Consider the following 26489-nt stretch of genomic DNA (forward strand, 5'->3'; position numbering starts at 1 on the left):
TAAGATATACGTGAGAAAAAGGCACTAGTGTACGCGTTGGCGCACACACACGTGGCGGGCCGCCACAATATAATAATGACTTTATTTGTCTCTTCAATTACGATAGCGAAGATTTAGAAATATTTTAAACAAAAAGACAGGATATAGCGACAAAACAACAGTTGTTAAAACACGCTTACAGTTAAATCATGTTTACATTTAATTGGAAGAAAATAAGCGTGGTCGCTACACCTAGCAGAGAAACGAGCCATTTATGTTTAATTATTATTAAAATAAACATGTTTAAACTATACGACTTATTTTATTCCACTTTCCTTGCAGACCTTGACAGGGAATGACTCGAGTAATAAACTGGACTCAAGATATTTTGCCGCAGCGAGCGTTCAATCTCAATTATCGATCAATGACACAAATACCTGTAATGAAGGTAAGAAATACATTGAATTTATATTTTATTAACATATTGTAGGGTGGGGGAAGATGGGACACCTTTTCATTCCATTTTCTCGTCTCATTTGGTAGTAAACAAAGAACATTCAAAGAATTATTAAAGCGTATCCTAACGACTCCCATAGACCGCTGTTAATTGTTTAAAACATGGTCAGGATATTTGGATAGTATGTGCTATAAGTGTCCCGTCTTCCCCCAGCCTACTATATCAATATCATAAAAATTATTTGCGAAAATGATAAGAAAGGTTATGTTAAATTGTTAATTAAACTTACAGAAGTGATGGAAATTAGACACTAAAATGTCAGTTGTTAAAACACACAAGATATATTAAAAATATATAGAAATTTATTTGTATATACAATGCCTAAAAAGTCATGTTAAATACATAAAGGGATGTAACTGTTGTAAAATTTAAAGTAAAAATGTAACCTCTGTTGCATCATCTATTTATAATTGTGATTAATTTAATAAAAATAACAAATAAATGAGGTTTTAATGATTTTAACTTACCTTTTTTTAGAGATTCAGTTTAAATAAGAGACGGACGATGGCGAAATATATATCTCTAATTTAACAATTGGTTGCACTTGATTTTTGTCTGTTACATTTTCGGATCACCAGATCCTTACTCTATTTCACTAAACAAAAATCGTTTAACTATATGCGCATCAAATCAGGGTCAGATTCGCAGAATTTATTACAATTTTTTTACAGATAGTTTGAGATATTCTGTCAATAATAGGAATGAAAATGCACAGAGTACTGATATGGTAGGTAACGATGTTTTTTGTTTTTGCTTGTGTTTTTGTTGTTAATAATGTGTTTTTGTTGGTAATGATGTGTTTTTGTTGTTAATGATGTGTTTTTGTTGTTAATGATGTGTTTTTGTTGTTAATGATGTGTTTTTTGTTGGTAATGATGTGTTTTTGTTGGTAATGATGTGTTTTTGTTGGTAACGATGTTTTTTTGTTTTTGCGTGTGTTTTTGTTGTTAATAATGTGTTTTTGTTGGTAATGATGTGTTTTTGTTGGTAATGATGTGTTTTTGTTGGTATCGATGTTTTTTTGTTTTTGCGTGTGTTATTGTTGTTAATAATGTGTTTTTGTTGGTAATAATGTTTTTTTTTTTTTTTAAATCTTCTTAAATTCTCGTAATGTAGGCGTCGTTGGATGACAAGTTTCTTCCGCCACGAACCTCTACATGTGACCAACCATTTAATAATTGGGAGGTAAAATATTTGGGTCAAAATTTATTTTTTTAGTGATGTTCAAGGCATACAATGTAACTTTGGGCCAAAAAAAATTTTTTTTTAAAGTTTGGTATATAGTAGGGTGGGGGGAAGACGGGCCACCTTTAGCACATAATATTTGAATATCCTGATCGTGTTTTAAACAATTAACAACGGAATATATAGGAGTCGTGAGTATACGGTTTTATAATTCTTTAAATGTTCTTTGTTTACTACTAAATGGGACGAGAAAATAGAGTTAAAAGGTGTCCCATCTTCCCCTACCCTACTGTGTAACAGTCCTTTTTCTTGCACGTACTAAAGAAAAAAATTTAAAAACTGTGGAATAGGTTCTGGCTCATTCCTAATAATAACAATATCTGTCCAAGTCCTTCTGTATAAGTTATACCATCCAACAAAATTAACATAAACAGAACATGGCTTCCCCCTTGGACTTCTCAACCCATGAATTTGTGGAGGATTTTGAATTACAACAACCAATGCTTGAAGAAGAAGAATTTCACTCCAACTGTTAGTATTTTATGTAAAATGAAATTGCGTCGGTTTGCTTAATATATTAATACAAAATTTCAATATTCTTAACTGTAGCATTTACCTTAAATTGCGTCTTAAAAAAAAAGTTAGTTATAGTAGGGTGGGGTAAGATGGGACATTTTTTCATCCCTTTTTCTCTTTCAATTGGTAGTAAACAAAGAAAGTTCAATTATAAAACCATATCCTCACAAGAATTATCAAACCGTATCCTCACAACTACCATAGACCGTTGTTAATTGTTTTTCTCAAGGCAAAAAATGAAACTTTTATTGTTATTAATATTATTGTTACTTGTTTCCTGTAACTGTTAATTTTCATTTACTCATCGTATTTTTATAAAGTTACAAAAAAATAACAAAAAAAACTTACACTGTTACATACAAAAAAATTAAAAAAAACAAACTTACACACAAAAAAAATTAAAAAAAAAACATTTAAAAAAAAACAAGGTAAATTTTCAGCATCAGGTGACGCTCTTGCAATGTTTGAAAAAGATGAAGAAATGGTGAAGAAAGAACATGAATTTTCCATCGCTGAGGACTTTGTTGCGAAAGATACAAGCAACTTGGATTTTTCAACTTTTCGAACTTCTATGATGACAGTTGATCAAGGTGGGGTCATGTTGTTTGTTTAATTAAAAAAAATGTTCCCTAAAATGAGATTAATATTTTAGAATTTTTTTTTTTTTAAATTCAAAATTTTTTTATTCAAATTTTCTTTCGCTCCTGCATTCAACCCCAAAGGTGATTATGTTAAGTTCTACAATTCAAACATAACCAAGTTAAAAACCACTGCTTTTAATAATAACTTTAAAAGGTTAAAGAGTAAAGTAGTTTAGAAACTGGAAACTGTCAAAGTTGAGTAACATGTTCTTATGGGAAATCCCATTCATTGTTGCACAGCAGACTTTTTTACTCCAGCAGTTCAATTATACTCATTATTTTTTTTCAGAAGCCGGTTCATTTTTGAAACTTTGATGGTACCTTTAGATCACATTTGGGCATCTCTATCCATATACAAATTTCCATTTTTCATTGGTATGCCCCTTTCAGAACCACCACTTAAATAATAGCCCCAATGGTCACTAATGGGTTGTCCAAATTATCAGCCACACATTATTAAAAAAAAATCCCATTTAAATAATCACCCACAAAGTAACATATATGGTAACTTATAAGCTAGCACGAGGTGTATGAAACAGAATACCCGTGTTTAACAACTGTCGTTTCTGGCCACGCCAGGATAATGTAAATTACATTCATTCATTCAAGACCCTCTACTTTAAATAATACCTTTAAAGAGGCATACCAACGAAAAATCAAAATTTGTGTATTGATAGAAATCCTCAAATGTGTTCTAACTGTACCATCAAAAATTTTAAAATACTAAACAGCTTTTGAAAAAAATTAGTTTCAAAACTGCAAATTCAACCACTCGAGTAAAAGAAAAATGGCTCTGGCAAAAAACGGTCAAAGTTGAGTGTTTTTTTTTTCTTATAGAAAATCTCATGCATTGTCGAAACAGCCAAATTTTTTTACTCCTGCGGGTTTTTTCACACGATTTTTTTTTAAAAGCTGTAACGATTTGGGAAACTTTGGTGGTACCTTTAGGTCAGATTTGAACATCTCTATTCGTATTCAAATTTACATTTTTCGTTGGTATACCCCTTTAATTATTCTGCTCCATGTTTAACAGAGGAAGAAGCGGGAAAAGTTTCAATTGGAAGATACATGGCTGAAAGATCAGGAAAACTTGGCCACTTGGATGGCAAATATAAATCTGAACGACCGAGTTTTGGTCTCAAAGTTCGAACCCCGTCTCCACAGAAACCATACACTCTAGTGTGTCCGGACAATGCTTCAGCATCGATTCCTCGAAATGGTAAGTGGGGATTGGCATTACAGCATCAGAGCCATAGAATTGCCGAGTAGTCCAACCCATTGTTATGTAAAACGCAAATTGAACGTAAAAAGCGTTTCTTTATGACGCTCGGCTGAAATCTTGGCCTCGCGCCGAGCCTTATGCTATTGCTATAATGTTGCACGCCCTTCTCCTTGATGACGTCATAGGTGCTCGGGCTCGGCGCTCGTGCCAAGCTTTTACAACTTTAGCACATCTCTAATAAATTTTAGATCTAATACAGTTCTTTTTATCTAATATAACATCACACTATTGGTATGCAAATTAGATTTGCCAGAAGAGATTTATTAAATTTGTAACATGCATTTCAGCAACAATTTATAGTGTATTATTTTGCTTAGCCTATCTGTAACAAAAGAGATGGTCCACCATACTAACGTCAAAGCCCTTGTCAGTCCCACCTTCTGGGAAGTAGTAGCCTTCAAAATCTGTTGAGGTTCATGCGATAGACGCTGGGTGTTGGGGTAATAGGCAATCGTGGCCTAAATCCTAGAACCCACGCTGTGCCACGCTGCGCCACGCTGCGGGACCTCACCCTGTCACCCACATAGAATAGAATATTACTACGGTAGCACCCTGGGTGTTGGGGTAATGGACATTTCTGGCCTAAATCCTAGGACACATGGTGTGCCACGTTGCAGGACCACACCCACATAGAATAGAATAGAACAATAAACCTCCAATACAATATATATATAATAGTTATAAATCTCAATAAATATTGAATTTTATGTTTTAATTTCAGACCATACTACAACAGTTGCAGACGACAGTCTACCATCATCAGCATACAGTGATACCATGTTATCTAAGATGGCATTGGGTGAATATTTCTTTTTTTTTAATAAAGCAATTATAGAAACACGTAATATAACTAGAAAGTTAGTTTTTACTGTTATTAGTTGTGAAATTATTTAAAAAAAAGATTGTTTCAACATTTTGCTCTTTAATAATTTTGGGTAAATTTTTTATTAATTAAAACAGTGCTATGCGTGTTTTGTCCAAGATTTTAGGAAGCTTATTGTTGTACCTGTCAGATCATAAACAATTATAATGCTATTATGTGTCTTCCATTAAAGCAGTGGTTCTTACACTTTTTGTATGCCTTAATTTTTTAACAAAGATGCTTCAGATTTACCCCCAATGTGTAATATTGCGCTCATTTATTAAAAAGCGAAAACAACTAATTACATAAGTTATATTTAATGCAACGAATGCGCTTGCTTTTTGGCAACGAGTTGTTGAATGTCTGGTAAAGTACTACAATTGGCACAATTTTTCTGTCCCGTCAACTGATGTGGATTTTGATTGGTGGCTTATTTACCCCTTAAATACGGGGAATTTACCCCAAGGGGTAAATTCACCCCAGTTTAACAAATGCTGCATTAGAGTAATGTTTCCTACCACTTGTCCCGAAAAAATGATTTTGGGTTCCACATAAAAATTCAAAGCAGACAATTCCACAAAAATATTATTTTTGATACGATCGGTTCTCCTTTAAAATCACAAAAACAATAATGCCAAAAAATCTCTTCCACAATCATATTCATACACCTGGTACCAGCAAGATATACATAAATTATAATTTTATTGTTGAGTTTAATTGTCTGATAGTGATAATTTTTTTTATATTGCAGATGACACTGTAGATCAATCTATGATGAAAAGTTTATCGAACGCGATATCCAACATTTCAACTAATATGAATAACGAGGACTTGGCAAAGTTTATTGTCGCACTGTCTAACAAGAAGATAGAAAAAGACAAAGGGAAAAATAAACAAACATTCATGTAAGTCAGATATATGGGTAATGGGCCAATCCTGGCCTAAATCCTAGGACCCATGGTATGCCTTGCTGCGGGACCTCACCCACATAGAATGGAATAAAAGTCAGATATATTTATTTGCTGTATATTGTGTTATATTAATAGTAAAATACTAAAAAAAGTAAAAAATACTACTAATCAGTAAAAAAAGACTACTACTAACAATAAAATAATGCAGTAATAATAAAAAAATAATAATACAAAAACTAATAATAATAAGACAGTAAAAATAGTTAGATTTGAATTGAATTTTTTACAGAGCGGAAGTAAAACCTGACAGATCAACTTTAGTTGGAGGTAAGTTGATTGAATGTAACTTACTTTATCCTGGCATGGCCCGAAAATGACAGTTAAACACAAGTGTTTTGTTTACACCTCGTGCCAGCTTACGAGTTACCAAGTATGTTTCTTTGTGGGTGATTATTTTGTATGGATGGCTGATAATTTGGATAACCCATTAGGGACCACTGGGTCGGAGCAATTGCTGTTAAGTGTCTTGTCTAAGGACACATACGCCCACAATAGTAGCAACGACGAGCCTTGAACCAATTACCTTTACAAGTTACAGACAGCCGCGGTGCCTACTTTGCCAGGTATTTTATATTTACTAAATTGAACAACAAATTATAGCCACAGTGGAAAGTTTAAAAGCAGAGGAAAATGGAAACACTACAACACTTGCGGATAAATCAAAAGATTTGGGCAACACTGCTACGTCTTTTGATTCTGTAAAAGAGAAATCAGCCATGGTGTTTAAGAATGAAACTGATCCAAATACACCAAGATTTTGTAAGCCAACGTTTTTATTTGCAAATGCTTTTTAATGTTAAAACTAACCGTCAGTAACCATAGTTGTATTTTGGCTCTTCCGGCAAGAATTTTATAGAGTGCAATTTGGGCAAGAATTTTATTAAGTGCGGCCAAAATATTTTATAGAGTGCAATCATTTAATTAAAGTTTAAGGTACATTTTGAATTTAGCGCTTTTGATCAAACAGTACAATAATCATTAATTAATGGTAAGGTAAAAACTGGTGTATCCTAGGCCCCATTGCATGCCACGCTGTGGGACCTCACTCACATAGAATAAATCTCCACACCCCCTAGGAACAGTTCTTGCACCCCTGGTTAAAAAACCTTCTTTATCCTATATGGTATTTCAGCTGAAGCAGATGAATTACCTTCGTGGAGTGAAAATGAAACTTTATTATCACCTGACTCCATTGCAAGCAAACTTCTTTCATCTACAAGACTTAATCTTTCACTGGCGCGAGGATCGCTCAGCAGGTTGGCTTGTGTGTAGGAATGTGGAAAAGTTACCCAAACCTGTTCGGTTGAATGTATGAATGTAACTTACTTTATCCTCGCGTGGCAGGATAATGACAGTCGTTAAACACGGGTGTTCTGTTTCATACACTTCGTGCCAGCTTACGAGTTACCATGTATGTTACTTTGGGGGTGATTATTTTTTTGGATCTTTTTTTCATGTATGGCGGATAATTTGGACAACCCATTAGTGAATGGAACGCCTTTACATTCTATTTTCTCATCCAATTTGGTAGTAAACAAAAAACATTCAACGAATTACAAAACCGTATATTCACAACTCCCATAGAACGTTTTTAATTGTTTAAAACGCGATCAGGATATTTGGATATTATGTTCTAAAGGTGTCTCATCTTCCCCCACAGTTCTATATGTTGCAAATTTGTTTGTTACAAACCAGTGCTGTACACAAATCCAACATGGATATCATTATTTAATAAAGTTGATGTTTTACAGGGAGAGCATCGAGGAACTGCATAAGAAACTTCGCGGTAATATTCCGAGTTTAAAAGGTGAATCAAATTTGTATGCTATTTATTAAAACATACAAAAAAGATATAGTAGGTTGGAGAGATGGGACACCTTTTTATTCTATTTTCTTGTCCCATTTGATAGTGAACAATAAACATTCAAACAATTATGACTTTCATAGACCGTTGTTAATTGTTTAAAACACGATCAGGATATTTGGATATTATGTGCTAAAGGTGTTCCATCTTCCACACCCTACTCTATATAGTCTATTTGTAAAAAAGTATACAAATCCTTTTTTTAAAAACTTGTATATCCACTATCTTCGTATGAAAAGTTTTGCGACAGTTGTTGTGTTTTTAATGCAAAATTTGTTCTGAAAAGAATTAGGTAGTTTTAGGAATTAATGTTTTTGTCCAATATCTATTCTTTATATAGTAATTTGTTTTTGGTTTACTCTAGAGTAGGACCTAAAAAGATGTTGTTGTATTTTTAGTTCAAAATCTGTTAAGTGGGTTTTACTAAGTAATTTTTTAAAAATTTACTAAGTAATTTTTTGTCTTAATTCTGCCTTAGAGATGGACATGAAAAATTGGAAGTTACCGGATGTGGTTACCACCCAAAGTAGTGGAGCATCAAGTGGGGATGATAAAAAGTTAAGCAAGAGCAAAAAGTGAGATGCTTTTTATATTTTTGCACAAATTATATATGTTCTCTATTGTCTATTCTTTCTATGTGGGTGAGGTCCCGCAGCGTGGCACGCCATGGGTCTTAGGATTTAGGCTTGCTCATTACCCCAACATATTCTATTTGTAATTATGTAATGGGGTGGGGAAAATCGGGACACATTTTATTCTATTTTCTCGTCCCATTTAGTAATAAACAAAGAACATTCAAAGAAAAGAAAAAAACATATCCTCACAACTCCCAAAGACCAATGTTAGTTGTTTAAAACACGATCAGGATGTTTGGATATTATGTGTTTAAGGTGCCCCATCTTCCCCCACCCTACTATATAAGAAAAAATAAATTGTAAAAAACATTTCATCGCAATATTACCCTAGGGACCCACTTCATGAGGGGAAATCCCTCCTAGCCCCACTATCTGAATCCTCACCCGACGAACCCCGGAAAGAGGGTAAATACGACGATATGAGGTTGTCGTCCATGTTTCACCCTCTTCACCCTTCAACAAGTTTCATGGAGATGCCAACTATAGATGAAGATGGAATGGCGGGGAAACAGTTAGAAAGTAATATTTTTTTGTTATTTTATAATCTTAATACTCTTAAAATTTTTTTATTTTATAAAATGTTTGGTATTTTTTAAACTTAAAAATTGTAAAAATAAAAAAGAAATCGCTAATTTTTGCATTTAAAAATGCCAGGGTTTAGAACCTACTGTTTCAGATATGTCCGCTTTGAAACGATGTGGACGCAGAATTACATATTCTATCTATGTGGGTGAGGTCCCACTGGGTAGGGACCCCGGATTTAAGCCAGGATTGAATTTTATATCTAAAAAAATATAAAAAAAGTCAAAAAATTTATAATTATTGTAAGCATGAAAGAATAACAAAAAATCAAATAAAAATTTAAATAAACTAAAAAATATCAAAAAAAATATATTTATTGGAATCGCAGACACAATGGTTGGGGATGGGAAGAAACAAGTTGACGAAACAAAACACGATTTATCAACTTTGTCTTCTGTGGAACACGCACCTAAAGCATCAAGCACACACGCACATGAGAGCGATTTTCAAAGTGACAAGTCCTCATTAAATACAAGGTTTTTTGTCTTTTTTTACGTTAAATACAAAGTTTTTTTTGTTTTTTTTTACAAATAATTTTTTGTTTACATTTAATATGAGGGGTTTTTTTTCGTACAAAAATATTTTATTTTATAAAAAATATATATATTTTTTTTTGTTTTGTGTACAAAAAATTTTTATCTTATAGTAGGGTGGAGGAAGATGGGACGCCTTTTTATTCTATTTTCCCGTCCCATTTGGTAAAGTAAACAAAAAACATTCAAAGAATTATAAAACTGTATCCTAACAACTCCTATACACCATTGTTAATTGTTAAAAACACGACCAGGATATTTAAATATTTTGTGCTAAAGGTGTCCCATTTTACCCCCCCACCCTACTATATATTGTTTATTCTTCATTATACGAATGTTAGATCTAGCGTCGTTCGAACTCGACTCAGTGAGGACATCGTGTGTCCACCACATTATGCCTCGTTACCAGCGGGAATCGGAAATTATGATTTCTACCAACGTCAACACTTGATGGGGCTACAGCCAATGCCACCTCATCAGTTTGGTAAATGTTCGTTAAACAGATTTTTTTTAAATTATACTTTTGTTTATTTTAATACATTTTAACTTATATTTTATATAATAAATCTTTGATTATCTTCATAAATTTTAAAGTATATTTTACAAGATATTTGTTTTTATCATTTTATTACATTTTAGCTTATTTTTTACAAAATAAAACTTTAATTATCTTATTACTTTTTAACGTATATTTTACAAAAATTTTAATTTTCTGAATCATTATCTTAACTGAGCCAAAAAACAAGAAATTTTTGTTTAAAAGTTGATATTATTTCAGCCAAAGTCATTTCAGATGTCACTATTATGTTCATTGTTTTTTTCACCACTTTTTTTAATTTTTCGGAAACATTATCTCAACTAGACCAAAAAACAAGAAATTAATGTTTAAAAGTTGATATCATTTTGGCCAAAGTCATTTTACATGTAACATTTATGTTCATTGTTTTTTTTACCATTTTTTTTAATTTTTTGGAAACATTATCTTAACTAGGCCAAAAAACAAGAAATTTTTGTTTAAAATTTCCCAAAATTTCAGGCCAAACTTTTAACCCTGATGCTCGAGGTTTCGATTCGACAGTTTTCAGCACAAGATCCGTTGGGTATCCCCCCATTTACCCACAAGCATTGATGGCGGGTAGGGTCTCAGGGGGTTACCCTCCCCAAGAGATTTATTACGAAGGTATATTTTTTGGAAGAAATTTTGAATAAACGCTTTTGGTGGTATTGGGATACTTAGTTCAAAATTCTATTGTGGCTACATAGTTCAAAGGTTTTAATTTTTGTACCCATACATAAAAATTGATAATCTGTAATATAATTGATTAGATATACATTTGTAAAGGTGAACAAACTAGAACACTTTTATACAGATATAGTAGGGTGGGGGAAGACGAAACACCTTTAGCACATAATACCCAAATATCCTGATCGTATTTTAAACAATTACCAACAGTCTATGGAAGGCGTGAGGATATAGATTTATAAATCTTTGAATGTTCTTTGTTTACTACCGAATGGGACAAGAAAATAGAATGACAAGGTGTCCCATCTCTCCCCACCCTACTATATAATAGGATGGGAAAGATGGGACAACTTTTTATTCTATTTTCTCATCCCATTTTGTTATAAACAAAAAAATTTCAAAGAATTATAAAACCGTATCCTAACGACTCCCATAGACTGTTGTTAATTGCTTAAAAACACGATGAGGATATTTGGGTATTATGTGCTAAAGGTGTCCCATCTACCCACCCTACTATATAAATGTTTAAAATTTAGGTTCTTCTGTGAGCGTACAACCTGAACTAACACATGATAAGAAGTTATGCACGAGTGTTCCAATGAAAATGATGATTCCTGTCAAAAATAATTCTCCACGATGGATCCAGGTTTGTCCTTACTACATTATTACTTAACTCTTAAAGTGTCTCAGCCAGTTAAGTGGCTTTTCGACCACATGCTGTTTAAATAGGCGTTAGGTGTTCATTTTTTTAACTCCGTGCAAATTTGGTCTCACTTGAAAAAGGAAGCAATTTTCTGTTGATTTTAACAATTAAGTTGGTATACACTTTTAGCAAAATTATGTTATAACAAGATATAGTGGGGTAGGGGAATAAAGGACACCTTTTCATTCTTTTTTCTCATCCCATTTGGTATAGTAAACAAAGAACATTCAGAGAATTATTAAACCGTATTCTCATGACTCCCATAGGCCGTTGTTAATCGTTTAAAACACGCTCAGGATATATGGATATTATGTGCTAAAGGTGTCCCATCTTCCCCAACCCTACTATATAACAGGTTATAACAATAACAAAAGTAAAATTAAGTCCAAGTTTAAGATGAAATGTTTTGTCTAAAAAACAATAACCACCTTAAAAAAGTTCATTCTTCGCTAAATATTTCTCTCAAAAATAGTTTCTAAAAAATCTACCATTGACTCATTTATTTTCAAGAATTTCTGGAACATTATTTTATTGACAGGATATATTTGTTTTGATTGACATGTTATATTTATTTTGATTGACAAGTTGTATTTATTTTGATTGACAGGTTGTATTTATTTTGATTGACAGGTTGTATTTATTTAGATTGACAGGTTGTATTTATTTTGATTGACAGGTTGTATTTATTTCAATTGACAGGCTGTATTTATTTTGATTGACAGGTTGTATTTATTTTGATTGACAAGTTGTATTTATTTTGATTGACAGGTTGTATTTATATTAATTGACAGGCTGTATTTATTTCAATTGACAGGTTGTATTTATTTTGATTGACAGGTTGTATTTATTTTGATTGACAGGTGGAGTTACGAACTATTAGCGTTGCTCTAAACAACCGAACCATTTTATCCGGGCAAGATAATTTTGTTTCGTTGAAACGAAAGCATGTGATTGGTCCCCATGCACTTGAGCATTGTGATGTCACATTGACAAGTAACGACCCGGGACATTGTCATGTGGTTGTTGAGGTAAAAAAGTTTTTATTTTAGTTTTATTTTTTTTTTTTTTTAATATTTTTCCCCAAAAAAATTAATTTATAATTTTTTTTTTCTTATAATCTTCTTATTATTTTCAATTTAGTTTTTTCATTGGTTTATTTTTTGTTTTTCTTAATTATTTTTGAAAAGGTTGAATTTAATTTTTTTCCAAATAATTTTCTAAAATTTTTAGTTTAATTATATTTTTTATTTATTTTTCTGAATATTTTTTCATTCAGATATTAAGTCACCTGATATCGGTGGAGGGGATTACCCCACATGACCCCCGATGTTCCGTATCACCCATACATATTCACGCCGACGTCGAATTTCCGAAAGTTAGTGTTTTTGCTTCGCCCGAAATTCCCACTGCTTGCCAGAAGAAAGAAGCGATTGATTTTGGAGAAATAGTTTGTGGGTCTACCAAAGCTGTTCCACTCAGGTGAGTTTTGATGCTGATTATGACAAACAGTATGTTTATTTGGTGCTGGCACAGTCAAGGGGGTTACGGGGCTTGCGACCCACCCTTTTTTAAACCAAAAAAAAAAATTTAAAAAAAATAAAATAAAAAATTTTTTGAAAATTTGTTGATTGAAACTCTTTCCCTTTATTTTTTTCTGGCTGCGCCTCTGTGTATATCTTCTGCCATGGCAAAATGGTTAGCGCACCTGCCTCTAACTCAGAAGTAATGGGTTCAAGGCTTGTCGCTGCTACCATTGTAGGCGTATGTACTCTTGGGCAAGACACTAAACGACAATTGCTCCAACCCAGTGGTCACTAATGGGTTGTCCAAATTATTAGCCAAACGTAAAAAAAAATCCAAAAAATAATCACCCACAAAGTAACATACATGGTAATTCATAAGCTGGCACGAGGTGCATGCAATGGAACACCCGTGTTATAATGACTGTCATTTTCCGGCCACGCAATTTACATTCATTCATTCATTGTTTGAATTTTTTTTAGAATTTTAAATCAAGGAAAATGTGAAGTTCCTATCCGAGCTATTCTCTTCACTAATTCTCACGAGCGCTCTTGTTTTTCTCTTTCTTTATCCTCAACATCCTCCTCCAAGCAAGGTAAATAATGGAGCTATTACATTTTTATTTTGAAAACTATATTTCTCTATTCGTCCAATCAGAAAGCTCCAGTACATTAGCTGTGCTACGATTGGTTCTTCCAGTAAGTGATCAACCAATCACAATCTGGATTCATTTTCAATCACCCATGAAGCAATTTGCTACAGGTATTTTATATCATTATCACTTTCCTCATTACATTGAAATTATCCAGTTTCTGCATAAACTAAACAAATTAATCAAAAAAGTGGTGTATTGAGTCAATGAAATTGTATGAATAACTAATTTTAAGTTATGTAGTTATATTAATGTAGTTATATGAATTATTTTTCTTTGACTGTAAACACATCTGTTTTAATTCCCCCCAAAAATGGGCAAAAGTCTTTGTATTATATTACAGTGGTAAAAATTTAACAGAAATATTTTTGTTACTCGTAGGTGACCTTCCAGAAAAGGTTAAAGGTCGTATTGAGGTCACACTGGACGTTCCTGTACAATCAGGTCAAAGTTCACAGAGTCAAACGTCGTTAGATGCTATTAATTTACAAGCATTGGTTGGGGTGGGCAAATTACATGCTTCAAGTCGACCGCATCTATTTGTTTTCAAAGCTCCGCCAGGTTGGCCCTATGTTTTGTTTATATAATAGGGTGGGAAAAATGGGACACCTTTAGCACATAATATCCAAATATTTTGATTGTGTTTTGAACAATTAACAACGTTCAATGGGAGTTGTGAGGATACGGTTTTATAATTATTTGAATATTCTTTGTTTACTACAAAATGGTACGAGAAGTAGAATGAAAGGTGTTTAAATAAAGTAAGTTACATAAAGTAAGTTACAGAGGATAAAGTAAGTTACAATCATGATTTCTCACATTGCAGGCGGCAACCAGATGCAGAAGTTTCCCGTCAAAAACGCTGGCAATATTTCCGTTCAAGTCTCGTTCTCGCTCCAAGAAAATCAAAATCTTTTCACAATTCGGCCGACTAACGCATTGCTACCACCTAGTGGTGAACTGAATGTTTGCGTCGAGTTCCACCCACCACAAGGGGAGGCTAGATGGGGGAAACCATTCACTACGTTGTTATTGATGATGGTTCGTTAAAATATCGTTAAATATTGTTTGTTGAAATAAATTGTTGACAGACTGGATTTATATGAAGGGTGGGGGAAGATGGGACACTTTTAGTACATAATATCCAAACATCCTGATCGTGTTTTAACCAATTAACAACGGTCTATAGGAGTTGTGAGGATACAGTTTTATAATTATTTGAATGTTTTTTTGTGGGACCAGAAAACAGAATGAAAAGGTGTCCCATCTTCTATATTTAGGACTCCCATAGATCATTGTTAATTGTATAAATCACGATCAGGATATTTGTATATTATGTGCCAGCGGTGTCCCATCTTTCCCCACCCTACTATATTTTTTAATAATAAAATGTAATTTTTTATCTCAGATTTTACCCTCTGGCCCCCAATTCGAAGTTAAACTGACATCAACTATCACCCACAACCTAAACCCCACCCCCGACACGCCCACTTTATTGACCAATAAAACTCGGCTGAGATGGGGAGGCGTTCTGATTGGTTCGTCAAGCAAGCAAAAGTTGATGCTTAGAAAATCAAAGGTCGATTCAGGGTCAAAGGTCACCTTAAAATTCCGAGCTTCAATAAAGGGGGACGATTCAGGAAGTTTTCAGGTTTGGGAATATTTTAACAAATGTTGTTTTGTATGGGAATGTTCTGGTTTCATTAAACACATGAATTATAAAGGGCATACCATTGAAAAATTAAATTTGTATATGTGGATAGAAATGCTTAAATATGATCTAAAAGTACCACTAATGTTTCGGCACCGTGGCTCAGTGGTTTAGGCGCCTGCCTCGAAACCAAAGGGTCCCCGGTTCGATGCTCGACGGGGGTACTAACACTGATCGGCGTATATGTCCTTGGGCAAGACACTTAACAGACATTGCTCAACCCAGCCGTCACTAATGAGATGTCCAAATTATAAGCCATATCAAAGCAAAAATCCTACACAAAGTTGATAAGTGTGGTAACTCTAAGCACATTGGGATAAAAAATGGTGAAAAAATATGTGTCTGAATGCGATGTGGTGTTGCAAAATTGAGCACCGTTCGCATGAAAGAAAAAAATGGACTTCCTAGGTGTTGGGGTAATGGGCCAAATCTGGTCTAAATCCCAGTGCCCACAAAGAATTTTTAAAAAATGTAAGCATATTTTAACAACTGTTGTTTTGTCACTTTATCCTGTCTTTTCATTTAAAAATTTCTAAATCTTCGCTACCGTAATCGAAGAGACAAATAAAGTTATTATTATTATTTTATTATTGAATAATGTTATAGTAGGGTGGGGGAAGATGGGACACTTTTTCATTCTGTTTTCTCGTCTAATTTAGTAGTAAACAAAAAACATTTAAAGAATTATTAAACCGTATCCCCACGATCCCCATAGACCTTGGTTAATTGTTTAAAATACGACCAGGATATTTGGATACTACATGCTAAAGGTGTCCCATCTTCCCCAATATTACTATAATACTTCTGACTTTTAGATCGTTACAACAGATTACGGTTGTGAGGAATTATGTGCACGTAGTGATATGGTGATGGAACCGGGATCGGATAAATCGATTTTTGTTTCGTTTGCTCCGTGTAAAAGAAAGATGGTGCATGCCAAGCTTGAAATTAAGACTCCAATTGGTGAGGCACCGTCTTTTATATAGTAGGGTGGGGGAAAATGGGACACTCTTTTATTCAATTTTCTCGTCCCATTTGGTAGTAAACAAAGAAACATTTAAAGAATTATAAAACCAAATTCTCACGATTTTGATAGACTGTTGTTAATTGTTTAAAACACGATTAGGATATTTGGATATTATGTGCTGAAGATGTCCCGTCTTTCCCCACCCTACTATATTATAATTTCATGCAGTTTAAATTTGAAATTAAAAAATGGTAAATTTGAAATTAAAAAATGGTTTTAAAGACCAAAGCCAGAATAGTGGCCCTGAGGGTTATAATGACCATAAAAACTACATTTGTAGGTAATTTGATTTTTTTATTTAAAAAAGTTAACAAAAAATATTGTCATATTGCGACAAAATTTTATACAAAAACTATTTGGTGTTAAAAAATTTTTCGACTAATTTAATATTTTATTTTTAAAAGTTGACAAAAAAGTCGTATTATTATATATTATATTTATTATATAACATATAAGCTGACACGAGTTTTGTAGTTTTATGAATTTATAATCAGCACATTACTTTTTTCTCAGATGATCTTCCTGCAACTAAATATACAATCCCTCTAACTGGATATGGTGGTATGAGCCAAGTAACTCTTAATGGGTTGAACCAAGTCGATGAAATTTATGAGCTAAACCTGGGTAAATTTGGGTGGTTAATTGAATAGGAATTAAGTTGTTTGGCGTGTGCTAGATTTACAGGTCTTACGATTCTGCCGCCCATAATGTCGACGTACAGTTGGTTAGCACGCCTGACTCTAACCCAGAGGTAATGGGTTTAAGGCTTGTGGCTGTTACCATTGTGGGCATATGTGTCCTTGGGCAAGACTCTTACGGGAATTGCTCCAACCCAGTGGTCACTAATGGGTTGTCTAAATTATTTGCCACACTTAAAAAAATACCCCTGAAATAATATTTACCTACAAAGTAACATACTTGGTAATTCGTAAGCTGGCACGAGGTGTGTGAAACAGAACACCTGTGTTTAACAACTGTTGTTTTAGGCCACTTGAGAATAAAGTAAATTACATTCATTCATTCAATACAGATTGCCCTGCTGTGCTTCAATAAGCTTTATTATATAGTAGGGTAGTGGAAAGATGGGACACCTTCAACACATAATATCCAAATATCCTGATCGTTTTATAAACAATTAACAACGGTCTATGAGAGTCGTGAGGATACGGTTTTAAAATTTAAATTTTCTTTGTTTACTACCAAATAAAACGAGAAAATAGAATGAAACGGTGTCCCATCTTCCCCACCTCACTATATTCTTATATATTTAATCTATTGTTTCAGATCTTCCTTCATTTACTTTAAGCAATAATGGAACAAGATCTGCTTTTGTGAAAATTCTTGTTTACCGGTTAGTTTTATTTCTTACATAATTTATACTGGTAATATTTTTTCATAAACTATTCCTTTTTATTATTAAAGTTATTAGTTTATTGTTATGTTTTCTTAAAAATCACTACTTCATAATCTTTTTTTGTTTCATTGACATTTCAAAATCTTAGGAAATTTCCTAAATGTGAAATCTAAATATCTGAAACATTTTTGGAATAAAGTAAAACATTACTTTTAAAAAAAAGTAAATTGGAAAAAATTGTTTTATTTTTTGTCAATATTAAATGTATTGAACAGAATGTTAGTTTTATTAAATGTTTAAAGCATTTATCTATTAATATAAAACGTAATTTTTTATTTTAAAGTAAGTTGGGAAAAAAATATGTTTTTTTACAGTATTAAATGTGTTAAACATAATTATTTTTTCCCGCAAGTAAAATAATATTTATTTTTAATAATTTTTCAAATAATTTTTTTTGTATTTTTTAGTGACAAATCCTGTCAAGATATATCTGAAGATATAAAATGTTCATTTTCGTGTTTCGTTTTACAAGAAAAGCAAACGAAAAAATTATCAATTGAAAACTCAAACAATCAAAGTGGTTACATTTGTATATGGTATGTTAACATTTCTATCAATTTTATATTTTATGCGTGATTATGGTTTGTCCAAATTCACAAAAACAAACGTCTTTAAGGGAAAACAAGGTTAACTATAGTGTAAGTTTACAAGTCAACACATGGTACAGGAGTTGTACAAAGCGTATTTACACATATTCTTTATCAAACCTTCAATCCTTCATAAGTCTTCATAAGATATAATACTAGCATTGTGGGCGTATGTGTCCTTGGGCAAGACACTTAACGACAATTGCTCCAACCCAGTGGTGTTTTTATTTAAAAAAAAATTTTTTTTTTTTAAATGGAAAAAGTTAATTTATTTTTCATGTTCGCTCAGGCATGGAGACGAGTTGTCGCGGCAACTAATGAAGGGGGTGATGGCTGATAACCCATCGTTAGTTAAACGTTGTATTCCACAATCGCTCAAGTCTCTACAATCTGTTTCATTCACAGAGCACTTCATGGGAGAAGGTTCCGAAAATTAATTTTTAATTTTTTTTAATTTTACTTTTTTTTTCATTAATTTTTTTCTTAATTTGTTTAACTGCGTCATAGCTGTCACTCGTCACTCTTGTTTGCAGAGAAACAGGATCATATCATTTACAACACTTTATTTATCAACAATCACTAATGAATTTTTGTTGTGCCAAATTCAAAGTTGTGTAAAGGGGAGTTTTAAAAAATTTAAAAAAAAATTCGGATTTAAAAAATTGTGCAAAAATTTACCAAATTCAGAAAATCTTAAGTTTATCAAAATTGTTGTTGGTTTTAAGAGTTTGAGAACCCCTGTTCTATTCTAAAGTCGGATTTTGAAAAATTGAAAAAATTTTGGAATTAAAAAATATGTGCAAAAATTTATCAAATGCGGAAAATATGAAGTTTGCTTTTACTTGTAAGAATTTTAGCACCCCTGGTCTATTGTGACAAAATTGTGCTGTTTGTTACAGAACAATTTCGAGAAGAAGACACCTCCAAGTTGGAACACCATTCATATGATGCTCAATTGTTTTATGACAAAATAAAATGCATTAAAATAATGGTAAGGATAACTATTATGAATGTAACTTACTTTATCTTTGCGTAGCCAAAAAACGCCTCGTGCCTGCTTAGGAGTTCCGAAGTATGTTACTTTTTGGGGGGATTTTTTCAGTGTTTATGTATGGCTGTTAATTTGGACAACCCATTAGTGACCACTGGGTTGAAGCAATTTCTATTAAGTGTCTTGTTTAAGGACAAATACATCTGTAATAGTAGCAGCGACAGCGACGAGGCTTGAGCCCATTATTGGGTTACAGGCAGATGCGCTAACCACTTTGCCACAGTGTGGTCACTAATTGATTGTCTAAATTATCAGCCACACATAAAAAAATGAAAAATTTCCAAAAATAATTACCCACAAAGTAACATACATGGTAACTCGTAAGCTAGCACAAGGTGTATGAAACAAAACACTTGTGTTATAACGACTGTCGTTTTTCGGCCAAGCCAGGATAAAGTAAGTTACATTCATTCATTCAAGTTCGGAGTTTGGTTTTAATTTTAGTAAATTTCACTTGCAGTGTTGCCCACCCCAAACACCTGATGTAATCTCCAGTGTTTCCAGCTCCAGTGTTTCCAGTTTCTCATCACTTGATTCATCAGTGAATAAACCAGAAAGAGACATTGGCAGTTGTAGCAGTTTAATTAAAAAAGTAAATTATTAAAGTGTCATATTTTACACCTGTTTCCAAATTACTTCTGCATTTTTGCAATTACTTTTATCTCTTCGATTACGGTAGCGAAGATTAAAAATATTTTAAACGAAAAAAAAGGATAAAGCGGAAAAACAACATTTGTTAAAACACGCTTACAGTTAAAAACATATTAACATTTTGTTGGAAAAAAATAAGTGTGGTCGCTACACCTAACAGACAGATGAGCCATTTATGTTTAATTATTATCAAGTTAAACTTCTAGTGAAAACAATTTGTTTCTACAATTAATTAGGAACCACTTTTCTGTTAAGTGTTATGACCACAAACGTTCACAATTATAGCAATATAACTTTTCCCACACTACACAACTGACATTACTTATATAATTCAATACCCAGAGACCCATCTTCACCCCTAATTGGGAAGTGACCCCCACCCATATAACGGTTGAAGCCCCAACCCTAAGCGGGGTCCCCGAAGCTACGAAAGTGAAAATCATCAACAAGTCTCATGCCTCCATGTTGTTTGATATAATATGGCCCGGTCATTACATCACAATCACCCCAAACCGGGGCAAAGTGGAACCCGAGTAAGTCAATATTTTACAAATAATTAGTTACTATTTTATTTTTATTTTTTTTCGGGATTTTAGAAATTGTTTTTCAACCTTTTTTCCAAATCTAGTATTTCCATTTTATAAATTGAGTTTTTAAAAAAAATTTTTTAAAACATTTTTAAATTGCGGTTTTACGGGTTTTTCTTAAATGTAATAATAGGATCTTGTGCTACCAAATACATAACAGCAAAAAATCCAACCAATTGCATAATACAAAAGTAGTGACAGCTAAAATAAAGTATGGTAGAGTAAGATGAGACACATTTAGCACATAATATCTAAATATCCTGATCGTGTTTTAAACAATTAACAACAGTCTATGGGAGTCGTGAGGATAACATTTTATAATTCTTTGAATTTTCCACATGGGACAAGAAAATGAAATGAAAAAGTGTCCCATCTTCCCCCATTCTACTATATATACATATTATTTATTAATAAATTGTTATGATTGACAGTTCATTAATTAAAAAATTTTTATTGGATGGACAGTTCATTAATTAAAAAATTTTAATTTGATTGACAGGTCATTTATTGATAATTTTTTATTTGATTGACAGGTCAGTGATGATACTTCTTGTCTCGGCAAATCCTTCGTTATCCTCGCAACTCTCTCTACTGCCATGGTGTGGCCAAGCTATGGTGGTGTCACCTAGTGGTGACGAGTCGTGCGTGATTCATATTCAGATAAAATCTCCCGAGTCACCGTTAACCTCACTGTCAAGCTGTGACTCAGCATCGTCGGATAATTTGGTTCCCATAGAAACACCATGCGTACGACTCAAAAATAACGTCATTGAATTTGCTGATGTCATCAGTGGGAATAGCTCAAGTGAGAATTTTTTTTAAATTGTTATGTTATAATAAATAAATGGTAAAACTTTTTATTTATAGTAGCTTGGGGTAACATGGTACATGTTTTAAGATTTTCATGGTATAATAATAAAAACTTGTGATAAAACTTAGTAATAATAGTAGGTTGGGGTAAGATGGTACATGCAGCCAGCGAGAGACAGGCATTATATAGAAAAAATCTGTTTTTTCTTTATAAATAAGGCCAAAACTTCGGTTAACTAAGCCAAAGAAAATTTTGAAATTTATTTATAATAATGAAATTATATTTTATACCAATATGAATAAGATTCCAATAAGTTTTACGTAATTTTTTAAGAATCTATTCTCGAGTTTCGTAACATGAGTAAGAGTGACGTCAAGTGGTCAATAACATCGTTTGCTCCAGCTTATGTAAAAAATACCGACTCATCAGGTGAGTCAGCAAGTTTATTGTTATTTCTATTTTTAAAATAACTTTCTTTTAACATTTCTACTTTTTTATGAACCATTTTTTAACATTTCTATTTTTTAATTTCAAATTAAGCATCTTTTGAAATTTCTATTTTTAAATTAAAATTTACCATCTTTAGAAATTTCTATTTTTAATTAACCATCTTTTTTCCATTTTCGAATTAATCTTTTTTACCACTGTGATGTCATAATCAAAGGTGATGTTTTCCGTTCCACATACGCTGTGTTTGTTTTCTCGCAAACATCTGGTCAGTTGGAGGTTGGGGCTCGGGTTCAAATCCCTGTAACATTCAACCCAATGCATGGAGGGTTGTATTCGCAACACTGGGAGTTAAAGGTAGGTTGGTTCAGTCAATAGGCGGAAAACTTTTAAAACATAAGGGGATGCCGAAACGTTTGTCGCATTTTATTTTTGAGAGATTTTTTTTGAAATTGTATATCCTAAAAAAGGTGTAGCGACCACGCTTATTTTCTTCAAATTAAATGTAAATAAGTTTTTATCTGTAAGCGTGTTTTAACAACTGTTGTTTTGTCGTCCCATAATTTATTTTTTTTGTTAGTTTTTTTTTAGGTAGGTATATCCTCAAAAAGGTGTAGCGACCACGCTTATTTTCTTCAAATTAAATGTAAAAATGTTTTTAACTGTAAGCGTGTTTTAACAAGTGTTGTTTTGTCGCTATATCCTGTCTTTTCGTTTAAAATATTTCTAAATCTTCACTACCGTAATCAAATAAAGTGACAAATAGTTATTGTTCATAAATCCTGTTACAATCTCTGAAACCGGTCTTTTAAATAAAACATAATATTTCAATGTATCTGCTCAATAGTTTTTTGTTAACTTTTAAGTATGATCTAATTAATTACTGTTTCAGTGTACTTTCTTATACATTTCAATTTTTGCTATTTTATTTTAATTTTTATATTTTCAGTATCACTTTGTATCAGATGCGAGTGGACTGTCCTTACAACAAGATAAGTTTCAGCTTAATGGAAAGGTGACGCACTTGTGTGAAAAATTGGTACTAACATGTAAAAACGTATATTATTTTATAAACATGAAAAACTTATAATATTTTATAAAAAACATAAAAAAAAATTATATTAATTTATAAACGTGTGAAAAATTTGTTTTATCTTATAAACATGTGAAAAACTTATATATTATCTTATAAACACAACTCATTACAGGCAGTGAAACAAATAGAAAAAGGAAATAGTATGTCTCCTAAATTGTGTCGGTGAGTTCCTATTTTTTATTTTATTGAAGATTGTGGTTAGTGCAAATACTTCTAGCCCAGAGGTTACCGGTTCGAGGCTTGGCGCTGCTAGCATTATTGGCGAATTTTTCCTTGTGCAAGACACCTTGTTACATACATGGTAACTTGTAAGCTGGCATGACGTGTGTAAAACAATCACCCATGTTAATAAGTAATTACTGTTATAATTAGGGTAATGGAGCAATCCTTGCTTGAATTCCAGGACCGGACCTTGCCCACATAGAATACTGTTCTATTCTCCTGCAAGCAAGGATAAATAGCATTAATATAATTATTGGATTTAAAGGAATGTGAATGTAACTTACTTTATTCTCGTGTGGCCGGAAAACGACACCTCGTGCCCACTAACGAGTTACCGTGTATATTACTTTGTGGGTGATTAAGGGAATAAACCTTCTAAATGTTGTTACAGTGGTGATATTTACATTTCGAAGGAATCGTTTCAGTTTCCTTCTGTTAAAGTTGGAGAATCAAAAACAATTAAAATTCCTGTGAAAAATAAAGGAAAGTCAGCTCATACTGTAAGTGTTTTGGTTAATCTACTTCTAACAATTTTTTTTTGTTTTTTTTTAATTTGTAATGCTAGCTATATGAATATGTAATACAGTATACATATACATATATATGTAATGCAGCTTTTTGCAAATTGTTTTTAATCTGACATTTCCTAGTTTTTCAGGTCATTTTTATCATACATGCTTTAATAATATTTTTAAGCTCATTAATTCTATTGTTGTTTTGTCATAATATAACAGGTGAAATTCATGAATCTGCGGCAGCCATTTTACATCACACATCAGAAACACACGATCAGGTAGTTTGTTAGTATTAACATGAAAATCACATTCACCTAATTTCAAAACTAAAATGAAATCAAAAAAACATCTTTCCCATTCACCTAAACTTTAATACTGACATCATATTTTTAGTTTTACAAACATTTTTGTCTGTATTAGAAGTTTAATTTAATTAAAATAAATGGCTTGTTTGTCGGCTAGGAGTAACAGCCACACTTATTTTGTTTTAAATATATAAGTTTTTTACTGTAAGCATGTTTTGACAACTGTTGTTTTGTCGCTATATCCTGTATTTTCTTTAAAAATTTCTAAATCTTCGCTACTGTAATCAAATAAAGAGACAAATAGTTATTGTTAATAAATCCTGTTACAATCTCTGAAACAGGTCTTTTAAATAAAACATAATATTTTAATGTATCTGCTCAATAGTTTTTTTTAACTTTTAAGTATGATCTAATTAATTACTGAAAGTTATTATTATTACCCCTTTAAAAAGTCTTAATATTACATCACAGAGCAATGCATTGTGCTAATTTACCCGTTACTTTCAAACCAACCAATCATGGATCTTATACGGGAACTCTTGTCGTCCAATCGGAAGCTGCTGGTTCAATTCAAATAAATATATCTGGTAGCACTGCTTAGTGATGTCACAAAAGCATCCACGAAATGCAATAGTTGTTTATAGTTTTGTTTAATATGTTTTCTATGAAATATAATTATCTGCATAATAATGTGTGTTCGTTACCAAGTATGTGGTGCCGCGGCAACAGTCGCAAAAAGCTCCTGAATGGGCTTTCCGGGTGTTGGGGTAAAGGGCCAAATGTGGCCTAAATCCCAGGTCCTTGACAAGGACCTCACCCAAAAAAAATATTTTAAAACGGTACTAGTGAAGAATCTCCCCACCCCCCACCTTATTTACTAACCACTAGTTGGTGGTTAGCAAATAAGGTGGGGGGAAGACTCTTCACTAGCACCAAAACAATCCGAGTATTAAGTGAAAACGTCAATGCGGTGTTGTATGCATCTTCTAAACAGGTCTTACGAAGATTTCTTGGCACATTACAAACAAGAAAGGTATTTTGAAAGAATATTTTTTTGGTGCTATTGTTTTTTTTATCTACGGTATATCATATATTATGTTGTATATATCTTCTAAATAGGCCTTGCCAAGATTTTTTGAACCCCTAACTAGAAGGGTATTCTGGAATAATATTTTTTTGGTGTTATTGCCTTATTATCCACAGTATATCCTGTATTATGACATCAGAATTACCTGTTGGCTTGCAGTCTTATAGCTCTATGTTAAATCTAGATATCTGGATATCTCGAACATTTTTGAGATTTTTACACCGGATAAAAACAGAGTCAAAGAAACACCGAGTAGTCCAAGTGCCGCCATCTTGTTTCCAAAATCGAGCAAACTTGTAATTGAACACACTTTAAGTTTCGATTTAAAAAATAACTACATGCGAGGCACTTTTGGGCTGTTATTTAAACGGACAACGAAATTAACTGCAATCGCTTCAACTCAGTGGTCCCTTATGAGTTGTCTTAATTTTTAGCTATATAGGCTACAGTGCGAGAATGGCCGCCAAAATGTCACCCACAAAGTTACATACGTGGTAACCCGTAAGCGGGTGCTGAGTGTGAGAAACAGACCATCCGCGTTATAGCGACTGTCGTTGCCCCACCACATAAATAAATAAGTTATATAGTAAAGTGGGGCAAGCTGGGACTCGGGGTAAAATGGGATATCGTTTTTAAACCCCCATACGGTACCCATTTAAAGAAAGACGATAAAAATGTTACAGTATTATGTTCTCAAGTGTCCCATCATATACCCCACCCATCTATACATTTATTCATTCACCTTGTTACAGTGGTACAGCATCATGATTATTCTGGATTCCGGTACTATTTGTGTCTGTCTTCTGTCCAATTTGGGGTAATTGATCTGTTAAGTATCAATATTAAACAATTTCACTCCACTTCTGCTTGATTGTTTCGGCAACGTGTAAAATGTTTGTTAGTGATTACGGGTTGGTATTGTATAATTAACTGAGTCAATAGGCCAAAGTGCTGCTACACAATTCAGTCTTTTTGTTAGTTGAGAGCACTTAAGATTTTTGCTCACGAAGAAATATTCAGGGAAAAGAGAACCAGACTGTCGAGGTTTATAATACGAAACGCATAGAAAAGCACGTGGCACAGATGAATTTAAAATTGAAGGGAGTTTGCAGTTACCGAATTATATTCGCTAGAAATCCTGTTATCACAGACATTTAAGTCATTTTGTTTTTCATTGAGCCGACTTTGTTTTAACGTATCTTATTGCGAAATGCCCATAAATTGTACCCCAG

At 32.8% G+C, this 26489-nt stretch overlaps 1 protein-coding gene across 3 annotated transcripts in view; it reads left to right on the forward strand.

Annotated features, from left to right (window-relative positions):
- Positions 1-24860, forward strand: part of LOC100185324 (centrosomal protein of 192 kDa) — a gene marked incomplete at its 5' end in the record, with an annotated part of 26915 nt that extends 2055 nt beyond the window's left edge. Inside the window, 41 exon segments of one of the 3 annotated variants that reach the window (XM_026836129.1) lie at positions 322-427; positions 1168-1223; positions 1613-1681; positions 2116-2212; positions 2698-2847; positions 3932-4117; positions 4902-4979; positions 5794-5947; positions 6243-6280; positions 6614-6772; positions 7146-7269; positions 7765-7820; positions 8356-8452; positions 8844-9031; positions 9423-9570; positions 9969-10111; positions 10664-10807; positions 11407-11516; positions 12434-12601; positions 12850-13052; positions 13577-13689; positions 13752-13856; positions 14128-14307; positions 14573-14787; positions 15155-15397; positions 16273-16420; positions 16998-17108; positions 17769-17835; positions 18306-18434; positions 18775-18908; positions 19385-19476; positions 19997-20128; positions 20530-20720; positions 21308-21579; positions 21919-22014; positions 22250-22389; positions 22982-23071; positions 23241-23290; positions 23742-23850; positions 24085-24143; positions 24642-24860. In XM_026836129.1, coding sequence (XP_026691930.1) covers positions 322-427; positions 1168-1223; positions 1613-1681; positions 2116-2212; positions 2698-2847; positions 3932-4117; positions 4902-4979; positions 5794-5947; positions 6243-6280; positions 6614-6772; positions 7146-7269; positions 7765-7820; positions 8356-8452; positions 8844-9031; positions 9423-9570; positions 9969-10111; positions 10664-10807; positions 11407-11516; positions 12434-12601; positions 12850-13052; positions 13577-13689; positions 13752-13856; positions 14128-14307; positions 14573-14787; positions 15155-15397; positions 16273-16420; positions 16998-17108; positions 17769-17835; positions 18306-18434; positions 18775-18908; positions 19385-19476; positions 19997-20128; positions 20530-20720; positions 21308-21579; positions 21919-22014; positions 22250-22389; positions 22982-23071; positions 23241-23290; positions 23742-23850; positions 24085-24143; positions 24642-24771 — 5280 coding nt within the window. 3 annotated transcript variants of the gene reach the window in all.
- Between the last annotated feature and the right edge of the window lie 1629 nt (positions 24861-26489).

The sequence above is a fragment of the Ciona intestinalis genome, chromosome 9 (assembly GCF_000224145.3).
Source record: "Ciona intestinalis chromosome 9, KH, whole genome shotgun sequence".
Lineage (NCBI taxonomy): Eukaryota > Metazoa > Chordata > Ascidiacea > Phlebobranchia > Cionidae > Ciona > Ciona intestinalis.